Source organism: Opisthorchis viverrini (genome assembly GCF_000715545.1).
Source record: "Opisthorchis viverrini unplaced genomic scaffold opera_v5_31, whole genome shotgun sequence".
Lineage (NCBI taxonomy): Eukaryota > Metazoa > Platyhelminthes > Trematoda > Opisthorchiida > Opisthorchiidae > Opisthorchis > Opisthorchis viverrini.
This window is the reverse complement of record NW_008751688.1, coordinates 679,828-688,737: the sequence shown is the minus strand read 5'-3', so window position 1 is coordinate 688,737 and position 8,910 is coordinate 679,828. Positions and strand designations below refer to the sequence as shown.

The following is an 8,910-nucleotide window of genomic DNA, read 5'->3' as shown; positions in this document are numbered from 1 at the left end:
GTCTGACATCCGGATCTGCCAGTCTTTCAGTTGCCATGCGATTTGTTCGCACCTTACGCGGCCCCGGGAAACGTAGGGCGAAGCGACTCCGGATGAGCGCATGGTCAGAGTCCACAGATGTGTTCCAAAACGACCGGCAGTCAGTTGTTCACCTGCGCCATCGGTAACTGATGGCAATGTGGTCGACTTGAGTTTGTGGCCGGCCTGTTGTTGGAGAACACCAAGTGGCCAGACGACTGCGGCTATTTCGGAAGTTCGTACTGCATAAAAACAGCTTGCGCCTGACGCCTATCCACGACCACAGTGCAAAGAGCAGCACACCGTAAATGTTGATGTGCATGTTTTCGGCAGTTTCAAGAAGCAACTGTCATGATCCATGCCCCCGATTCACAGAACCCTGTTCCTTCGTAGAAGTAGACATTTGAAAGAAGAATGATATTCTACCAAGACAAGCAGGCTATGATTTCTTTAAAAGCATCACTCTTTGACCAGCCCGTCTGCCGCAACGTCAACAATTTCCAGACCGGTAAATTCCACCCCCTTCTTCGAGGCACTTTTGGGACAGCAATCTGTTGAAAAGATGGAGTAGAGTATACCGGTTCCCCCAAAGGGGATATTCCGGTTGGTAAATTATGGTATGTGTTCACACGTTGGCATCACTACCTTTCATTTAACCTTATCCGAGGGGCGACCAAATCTTGCAAGTAAGGTTGATGCCCTGTGTTTGGTGGGTCGGTACATCGAAGTTTGGTACGTGGTCACCGACAGTACAGTCCGAGTCGTTCATCAGTAAACGTCAAAGATGATTGTCCACCCCATGTTGGCCACCTAATAGTTACTGGATCGTCCAGACGCTTAGCGTAAAGTCATCAAAGTACCACACCACTAAAAACTGATGTTTTATCTAGGTGGAGAATGGATACAAAACACAGAAGCACGGAGAAGAATTGATAAAACTGTTTCCACAGAAAAGGAATATGTGGGAAAATATATGAGAGGAAGCGGTTGGGTTTAGTCCAGAGGTGATCGACGGGAAGACCCGAACGAACCACTGTTCTAGGTTGGACAGGCATCTACAGTAACTTTTCGCTTCATACTAACGTAGTCGTTGCCTTTGGCGACAGAGGAGGCACAAACGATCCAGCTAAAAAGAGAGAAGGGCAAAACAAGGTAACACGCAAAATGACTGACGATACTGAGTTGTGAACGGCACCTTTAACCAAGCTAAAATTAATAGCAATTGGGTTTTATCTCGAATGATGCTTCGTAACCTAGAAGTCGTTCCGCTGTCACACCTTTTCGGTGCACAGCTGCCGTGCAAATCGGGGATATTCACGATTGACCTAGAGTGAAGTACGAGTACATGACCCGACATTTCGCTCGTCCAGTCTGTGATGTAGCGGAGTTCGACCTTTCCACACTGTCCCATGTTGTTAAACCTAGTGTGGCATGCAGGTCGTGTTTTGCTAACAAATACTTTGCAACAGAGGATTCTGCAACAACTACTCTACTTACATCGGAGTTTAGAAAGCTGCGACAAGTGTCGCCAACAGCTCAAAGACAAGTAAAGTGGCTCGAAAATAATCGACATCGTCAGCTGCCAACCGTACACGGGCGGCACGGAGATCCCGACAGCCAAATCATCTACAATCATCTACAATGTTAACTCAATCGGTCTGTTTGGAAAGGGGTTCTGAATGATAAAACTGAAAATTGCGGCCCTTATAACAAAGTAGAATGACCAATTATCAATCTATTACTCACACGCGTGCAAACATACCTCTGTGCATCGGGTTTCTAATCGGTTATGGATAGTACACCGTGCAGATTCAACTAATTTTTGATTCCTATGAGCAGCCTACAAACATTTCCTTAATAAATGATATCACTTTCAAGACTGGAAAAACTTCAATTTCTTAATATGGTCCATTCTGATGTTCGTGGAACCGTAAGCAAGTAGAAGATCGACACATGAAAAACAGTGATCCGTTTTAGTACTAACTGATGATGGAAGATTTGTTTCTTAGAAAAACCTTAAGGGGAGAATGACATCTGCATCGCCTGTTACCTACGCTGACAACCAATCGACAGATCTCATGACGCAAATGAACAGAAGATCAAACTCGGATTCGGATGCACTTGAAACCCGAACGCACCTTTATTACGCTCGAGAAAACAACAATTGCGCCTTTGGGTACCAGAGCTGCACTTACTAAGCACTGTGTCATTAGTGATTAGTGTCGAACAAAGTCAGAGTTACCCTTCATCAACATCAATACAATACATTACTCAGCCAGGACTACGATCATCCATAAAGCCAGAAGTGGAGTGGTTGGAATTGTGAACAGTGATTAATCCGCCCTCGCAGCTAACAGCTTTTCATTTCCCGGATACGCTTGGTATTATGTTATCAACAAAACGGCCCCCAATCACACTCAAGATTCAAGGATGACGACAGTACTCACTTGCCTACAAAAGGGTTTGCGGAATAAAGGCATTCCATTGCGCTTGGTACACATGCAAGCAATAACTGACTCACCGGCTTTTAAGCAGCTTCACAATTTGTTCATGTCCCCAAAAGGCAGATCCCTGATGCCATATGGAATGGCACAAGCTCCAAGGATTAAAGGCCGCACTAGGTCGATCCGTGTCTGCTGCTTCAGGCTGATGTCTCAGAATGCAGCGTTCATGTTGCAGCACGGTGGGCATTGGAGGCCTTGGGTTTAGCTGACATGAAAAACCAGCAGTGGGAAAGTCACGGCTGCTGAATATTGCAGGCATTTGAATTGGTTAAGTGATTACCGTTTGGAACGTAACCGGAATTAGGGTTAGCTGAGAGCGGAACCTTGTAGTACCTTGACTTCAGGTGGTCCCCTCAAATGGGGTAAACTACATTCTAATTCACTGAATGCTATATTGAGGTCGTAGATGAAATGAGAGTCCAAAATAGAAGGCCACATGTTCCTCTTAAAGGAGTTACAGGTAGATGTTACAATAGCCAAGGTGAGTCAGTATCTCTCTTACACGATAAGAAGCAAATCATCTATCGGCTTCCTAAGTTTGTTCCTAGAAACAAATGGTTAGATACTGCGCGAACAATGCTGGGTTTTGTAGTCACCAGCATGTGTCGTAGAGATAGTATGTACTTGATCTCCTCACCAAGTGTTGAATACAGCACTCCAACCTCATTTGGCTGGCCGCCAGAGTGGCCCTAATCTGTACCACGGTTACCATTGCCTCTTCCCCATAGTACCGAATCAAGTCACTTAGTGAGAAACTGGAGGGTATTCTGTTATAATATTAGTAGAGCCACGGAATGTTTGTCAAGATTTAAAAATGGAGGAGCATACCTTCATTCTATGTCCAATTCCAATGGTCTCCATGGGAGTTCCGGACCGGTAAACGACTGTCTCAACTCGACTTTTGGGCATATTAGCCAAGGTTATTCTAATTCACGCCATCAATTTACATACATTTATCTACTCTGCGATTGTCCTCGTCAATCTTATACTTTGGAATTGCATCAGCCTCATGGATTACTAACAAGCTACAGAATATTGGGCTTAGAGCAGACTGTGTTTGGGTAAGGTAAATCTCCCACAGATGTCGTTTTGGTTCGCCTTCGTAGACCTTGTTTAAATATACCAAATAGTTAGTAATCTCAACTCATATACCCCAAAATACACGAGGCTGAATAAAGTATAAGTGACATTGGAAAAAACACGTTAGACAGGTGTTTCTGGTCTGGTTTACCAATGTTTGGTAAGTAGGTGTTCTTTAGTCCCATCGCGCATTCACAAAGGGTCTTCATTTATTAATTCCTTATCCAAGGATTTTATTCTTTCGGTGGTAAAAACAGCAGTGATTGGTCACAACTTGTACAGTGTGGATACTAAAACTCACCCGTAAAGGGATAAAATCCACGTCGCTGGTTGACACCATTGGTCCTAACTTGTCACAACCGTGCCCACACGTCGAGCCGGTAGGGGGGAAGGCGATACACAAATGAACATCATCCCCACCGCGATTCATGATGCCTTCGAGTGAATGGTCCAAACCCAGACAGTGTCCCAGCTCGTGCCAAACACTGCCAAGACCGGTTGCAAACGCGGCCCAATACGTGTGCCTGTGCCATAAGAGCCAGTACAGAAAACCACGGTTGGTAACAGCTTACTTGTTAGGCGTCACCATGGTCAGAAGCGTTTGAACGTGTTTACTTGAAAAACGTGTGAACACGGAAAAGTGGAAGCGCACCAAGTGAATGTGCGATCCTTTTGGACTAACTATGCAGCAAAAGTACACACTTTAAACTCCACGCCTCGGCAGATACATAGCACAAACGTCGTCTGAAATTTTTGGTTGAATACTGTACAGCAAACGAATTTGGTTACACCGAGTTATTCGTGGCATGCATTGGTCATCCAATCCAACAAACTAACCTGTAAGCTGTGTCATCCATGACTGTCGAGTGGTCTATGCGCCGCGTATTCCATAATGCCGTGTTGAGGGAACCCAAGTCCTCCGGCCAGGCATGTAAGGTAGCCGTGCCAAGTAAGGCCAGTCCCCCAGCACCTGCAGATAATTTTGCAAATGCCACGAGTTTCAGAACATGTTCCCCCAATTAAAGTGAGTTGACAACAGAAACAGAGAGTTGAAAGATCGATTCCCCAGGTCCGCCACTTTTATGGACAACTCAAGTCAGCGTGAAAGTAAGATAATGAAATTCCATCTCAGCTTTTCAGAATGTCATGAAGTAACGCGATGTTGGCACTAAAACCACAACCCCTGGGTCATTCTAAGATCCGTCCGAGAACGAAATCGGTTCGGAAAGAATTACCACTAACGAACTCGAAAAATGTTTGACCATTGTGTAATAATGCACGAAGTTGAAGCAATTAATGAAGATTGGATCGGCATCTGATGACGGCTATCAAGCTTGCGCTTGGGCTACACAGGGGTAGTATTTTTACTGGAGTACGGTATGCAAGCTCGATAGCCGGATATGGGTCACCCTCCTGTCAGCCTATGGTTCTTAATCGAACAGCCACGCAGGTAGATCAACAGACGTTTGGTTTGGCACAGGCGGCATCGCTTTTGTGGATTCCGTCAGTTCGTATTTCGTTGGCCGAACCGAACCTAGTGTCTACATCAGCAACATCAACATTATACACCGCCACATGTTTACGGAGGGTCCCAGTTCATTACCCACGCTTGTACACTGGATTGAGATACTTCTCAGTTAGACACTTCGGTAAATTGTTCGAATGCAGCACGTGATGCATTCGACGTAAAATGTTCTGTCTCTGGAGAACACGGTGTTAACCAGTGTACATTCTGCTATGCTATGTAGAAAGTGAAAATGCTAAAGAAATGCCTCATCAATGAAGGTCAAAAATAAAAACGCGGTATTCAATCTGGCGCAGTTCAGTCAAATAAGCTAAAGGAACTTCGTAATTGTGAAGGCATTTGGAAGTGAAGAAATGCGATAGTGGAGATCACTGAAAGGCTGTCATTTTCAGAGTGCTCCCAAAGTTCAGCAGCAAATAAATTGGCGAAAAACACTCCCAGTGGAAGTCACTCTAGATCTTTCGAGATCGGGCATAAAATAGCCGCCAAATTGGGTCTCATCGAGCCGTTTTTTGCAGCACTTTGAATAGAAAGGCTAGGATCCTCAGCAAGCACTAATGGGCATGAGCCAGGAAGTGTGCTCTGGATGAGTTTTCAAGAAGTTACCCGAAAGTGCGGTTCTAGTGAGATAGGACGACACCATAAAGGCTCACCAAATCTTAAATAAGGTCGAGAGATCTCGTTTTTTCAACAGTGCTTTGTGAAGATCGATCCAGAACCTTAGAAAGTACTACCCGCACAAGAAATATATCAAAAGAGCGTGAGAAGCACATAAAATAAGTTTTCCCTTCAAGGTGATGAGTGGAATATTCACATTTGTGTCGGAAATTGAAGGAACTGTCACCAGTAGGATGCGAAACACCTCTCTGGATGAGATATTCGGATACCTTTGCGGATAGTTAGATCCTTTTGCCATTAGACTATTTGATGCATCTTCCGGATTTTGTTGTACATGAAGTCCAACTCAACGTGCCTAAATGACCACATCGTCATGAAACCTGATTAAAATCACTCACTAAAACGCACAGAAAATACTCGGGGTCCCGAGGCGGAAAGAAGTAAGAGTATCCTTGGGGAGAATTTACGAATTAGTATTATTTGAATTTCAGTCTGACGTTTCGGCGACCATGCAACTGCCTGTGTTCATACTGACGACCGTCCTTTGGTGCTCCAATGGTCAATAGCACATAACTAAGGAAAGTTACTGTCGCCATATGCATTCATCAAAATGACTAATAACTGGCCATCATCATATACATTGGTATGGCATCTCATACAGGAAACTGAAGCCACGCAAACTGACAAGGTCAGGCGTAAGACACTCGAAATAAACGCATTCAATTCAAAGCACTTCAGTCAGAAATACATCTCGACAAAAGTGAATCATACCTTGGACTGTGGAGGCCTGCATAAGAACTGACAGTTTCAAGAACTAGCAACATGCCGTCAGGCCCACTCTCTCGGTGGAACCGCTGTGGCCAGACATATCCCATGTTTGACGGAGTAACTCAATAAAGAACGAAGTATAGTTTCCAGTAGAAACCAGTAAAACCACATGGCTCAGATCTATCAGTTCGAGAAGCGAAGTAATAACTGCAGGCAAATATACTAGTCCCAAAAACCAAAGATTAATTTACAAAAACTGCTTACCGAGTGCGAAGTGCGCCTTTGCAAACTTGCTCAACTCTTGGTAGGTTAAGTTGGACTGGGATTCTGGAGCGGTATACCGAGTATCCGCCATGAAAGCTATCCACTTCGTGTTCATGAACGCTTGAGGATAGGCATTACATAGCTCACGGGCTAGCTTGGACCAAACATCGATAGGTTGACTGCTGTATATTTCGGTACATGTAAGACGGGAACGATGCAAGCGACAGATTAATTCGGCCCGATCCTCGTTGCATGCAAATGTGTATCTTTGACCATATTCCGAGAAGAAACTTTCGGCAGTCAGAGACTGTAAAAGTTGGACAGCGAAGCCGATCCGACGCACAGCACTTTCTGGGCTTCCTGAATTGTAGCCATTCTCGTTTTGAAAAGATCCATTTCCGTCAGAGCAAACAACATAAAGCGGTTGGACCACATTAAATGAGTCTGGTGCAGGGCTGTAACAAAGTCGACAGTGTATAGAGAAGTGCTTGCAAGAGCATTCGACCCTGTTCCATCCCAATCGTAGGGGCGCAAATGCTTTGAAATTCGAACCACATAGCCTCCAGAAGTGAGAATCCAGCACCCTATCGGTGCGTACGACTACCTCAGAACACCCACAAAATGGGATTAACTTGCCCTTAATTTGCAAAAGAGGGTAGTGAACGCAAAGCAGATCCTGCACATTGCACAAAATCAACATCCGCCCACCTAATCTTGAGGCAAGAGAGTAAGCCCTACAAATGGAACAGACGAGTTGATCTCAAACAAGGACATGGATAACAGAACGTCACATAAACCAGAGTTGATTTTGGGTAAAAAGCTATCTTTAAGTAAGTGGCAGTACAGATTTCGATGGGGAAACAAGATCGCGGTAATCTAATAGGCGCGAATCACGGACAGCATCAGGCGTGTTAAATGCTGTCACACAATCATTAAAAACATACAACGGATCAGGTTGTGGCGGAAGAAAAAACTGGGAAATTAATCTAGTAGCGGCCTAAGCTTCATGCTTAGAGTTCATTGTAATTAAGTTTTCGAGTGACCAACTGTGAGACTCCGCTTGCCGAAAGAATTGAATATCAATATCGTAACGAACAAGATACCGTGAATGTTGATTATGGAGGGACGTAAAGCTAGTGGAAACAGTCGATTATAAACGGAAAATGAGTGAATGAGCAAAGGAAATGGTTAAATATGGTAGTTCTAACAAATACAGTTTCTGAGCTTGCAGTAAACTCAAAATGTCAGTTTGCCACATACAGATTATCGTCATCAACGTTACCAGCAGCACCGGAATTGCACACAAGTGCTTCACTATCGTGCGGCCATACGATCCCATCTGCGTAACCAGTCCATTGATGATGTCTCTCACATTCAGGGAAATAATCCAGTAAAAGCACTCGAAAATGCGACATGTTTTTCATTACCCAGGAAGTGTACAAGAGAAGGAACGATCAGTTGTCAGAAGCGCCAGTGCATGGTATACAAGCAAATCGTATAAACCGAAAGTCATCTTCATCAGTGTTGTTAAACGCACGTAGCAGACCCGTTCTTACATGAACAAATTGCCGACAACTAAATCTTGGGGATCGGATTGCTGATTCGTACACAGGATAAGTGCTGCCTGAGATTCCAACACTTCCTCCATAGATTGGATGCTTTCGTAGCTTGTTTGGAAGATCATAATGAAGAAATCGTTTATTTGTCGAGAAATTGTTCCAATTTACTCGGAATAAAATCGAAACTCAGATGCGAATTCGAGGAGCGCAAAAACCCTGCGCGTTCATGTCTCAGCCGCCTTGAACTTGTTCAGCCTAAACGCCGGATGCCCCAGTTCTCAACGTATCACTGGTGAGTTAGACAACCAGGTGGCGAGGTTGTAGAATACCTGTGTTAGGAACTGAGGTTCAAAACCTCCAAAAGTGTAAGGCAGTGCTCTGGCTGGATTGCGAATCCGATCCGCGAATACTACTAATGACACATCTGCAGCATACGTATGAAAATGCTTGCATTCATTTTCAATGATGATGATGATTCATTTCCAATGATTCATTTTCAAGACGAAGAACGAGTATTTTGTTTACGTAACGGGGCGAGATGGCTCAGCGGTTAGAGCGCGTATTTACTGACCGG

At 44.4% G+C, this 8,910-nt stretch overlaps 1 protein-coding gene across 1 annotated transcript; it reads right to left on the bottom strand.

Moving 5' to 3' along the window:
• Positions 1–910: 910 nt before the first annotated feature.
• T265_02561 (hypothetical protein) lies at positions 911–7,567 on the bottom strand (the record flags this gene model as incomplete). Its single annotated transcript, XM_009166840.1, has 5 exons — positions 911–1,144; positions 2,540–2,727; positions 3,904–4,126; positions 4,440–4,572; positions 6,778–7,567. 5 exons carry the CDS (start codon positions 7,475–7,477, stop codon positions 1,057–1,059), a joined length of 1,332 nt encoding a protein of 443 aa, XP_009165104.1.
• Positions 7,568–8,910: the final 1,343 nt, after the last annotated feature.